Genomic DNA, 2,400 nt, shown 5'->3' on the forward strand with positions numbered 1-2,400 from the left:
TAGGTAGTGGTTGATGAAGCTTGTAATGATTGGAAGTAATGGTATCAAAGAACTGTAATAGACAGTAGGTAGTGGTTGATGAAGCTTGTAATGATTGGAAGTAATGGTATCAAAGAACTGTAATAGACAGTAGGTAGTGGTTGATGAAGCTTGTAATGATTGGAAGTAATGGTATCAAAGAACTGTAATGGACAGTAGGTAGTGGTTGATGAAGCTTGTAATGATTGGAAGTAATGGTTTCAAAGAACTGTAACGGGCAGAAATATGTAATGATACAAGGTAGTGTCATGAATTGTCACAGAAGAAAAATAGAAAACAGAAGAAAAAGATCCATAATAAAACATTTAGTGTCAAAGAAACAAAACATTTAGAGAACTAAGTATCTAAAAAGAAATATGACTCTTGTAACAACAGTAAAAACACCTTCAAAATTTGGATTGAGAGAAATAAAGTACTACCAAACTTATTCAATAAAATAGAAAGACTTGGAAAATTTGTCCATAAAACAACCATTAGAAGTAGAAAAATAAGTTTAAATAACCTGTATAGAAAAGTGAACTACAAATAAAATTTAAATCCCATAAATAAAAGGATTTAATCTATTTATTCATGACTAGTGTAATTGGACTCAACTTCCACAGACCAATGGATGTGATTTTGTATCATTAAAAACAGCAGATTAGATAAAGTCTGCTGCAGAGTTAACAAACACGACTGAATTATTTTAGGCTAAATCGAGAGATTTTAATCACACTAAACAATGAAAGAATTGAATTATTCACATACAAAATATTTTCAACAGAAAAGTGAAGTTGTTTTCAAGGTTTAGGAAAACCCAATGATCGGTCTTAAAAAAGTATACACAATGGACTAAGGACCTGCTCTATGTTCTATGGGACTTGACACAGAACTGAAGCATGCAAAACGTTTTAAAATGGGAAAAAAACTATAGCAGACATGTTTTCTTGCCTAAAGTCAAAGCTTTAATAGATATTCCTCAGCACAGAACTAGATGGATTGATATGAAATGACATTCTTGTCCCTAGCCAGCCACAGAATGGGTTTATTTACGTAATGTGCATTATTTGTATAGTATTTCTAATTACTAATACTAGTCCAGAATAAAATTATCAAGAAATGCAACTGAACGGAGTTTCCAACTCTAGCATTCATAAAAAAAAGATAAATAAATAAAAAATTACACACACACAAATACATCAGGGTGTCCACTGATATTTTATTTTCAAATGCCCTGTATTTTCCCTGTTTTACCAGCATTTGTTTCTGGAACACATTATACAATAATGTCAATATATCTATATATTACAACACACACACACACACACCCAGGTTAATTTTTTAAATACTTATGCAATGAGATAAGAATTAAAATGGGCTTAGAAGTATTTGTTTACCATACTAATGTTAAACATGCAAATTCCAACACAGCACAGATTTCAATTACCTTTAAAAGCATGTGTAGAAGGTCCATCTCGTGTGCATGTTCCATCAAAACTGATGCAAGAGCTTGGCCATACCATGATCCAGAAATCTCATTTCGATATGAAATATGTCCTACAAAGTAATAAGAATCCTAAACACTCTACACTGAAAAAAATAGGAATTTGACGAATCATGATAAATGTGTTACCAACCAAGTGAATTAATACAATTGCATAGAAAAACAGGGCTAATATTACTTTACAAATACCGTAAAAAAAACAACAAAACAATCTGCAGTCAAGCAGGAATTACAAAATAATTTTCTTTGTGTTTTATTTTTATCTTAGTAAAGGTTACAGTAATAGTTGAACATTTATAAAGTTACATAGTTAATAATCACATTAATATGATAGTCTACAGCAGTTGTAAGCACATTTTTTTTATTGTACCTCCCCCTCTTTCTAAAGGTGCATTTTGTTACACCCTCCCCCATCATTTTTACATGTTAATTATTGTTACTATATTAATTAATTGTAGTAATATTTGTATGGTTTTACAATTATATACTTTCAGATATAACTTGTATGATCCTACAATCATAGTTGGGTGTCCTCTACTGCCTCTCTGTGACCACAAGGGGGGTCAAACAGACCACACTATACACACCACAGGTCTAGGGGCCTGTGTAGTAAATACATATGTAATATGTTCTAAATTTCTGTACCATTTCTTGATTTTTATGAAAAGCTTAAACATGAATCTCATGAACATGCTGTAAAGTTATGATAAAACAATTCTTAAGACAGACAGAATCATAACCATAAAACTACTAGTTAATTCACAAAGCTTATAAGGTACTCATACATACTAATAAAAAATCCTCCATCAACTTTATTATGCAAGAGCAACAAGGCATTTCTGTCGTGTATACACACACACACACACACACACACACAA

The 2,400-nt window shown here is 31.4% G+C and overlaps 1 protein-coding gene across 1 annotated transcript in view; it reads right to left on the reverse strand.

Annotated features, from left to right (window-relative positions):
• Nucleotides 1–2,400, reverse strand: part of LOC106472054 (caspase-2-like) — a 9,257-nt gene that overhangs the window by 1,658 nt on the left and 5,199 nt on the right. The window contains exon 4 of the mRNA XM_022400664.1: nucleotides 1,466–1,575. Within this exon, the coding sequence (XP_022256372.1) occupies nucleotides 1,466–1,575 (110 nt within the window). The remainder of the gene's footprint in view (nucleotides 1–1,465; nucleotides 1,576–2,400) is intronic.

The sequence above is a fragment of the Limulus polyphemus genome, unplaced genomic scaffold (assembly GCF_000517525.1).
Source record: "Limulus polyphemus unplaced genomic scaffold, Limulus_polyphemus-2.1.2 Scaffold5051, whole genome shotgun sequence".
NCBI classification, from domain to species: Eukaryota; Metazoa; Arthropoda; class Merostomata; order Xiphosura; family Limulidae; genus Limulus; species Limulus polyphemus.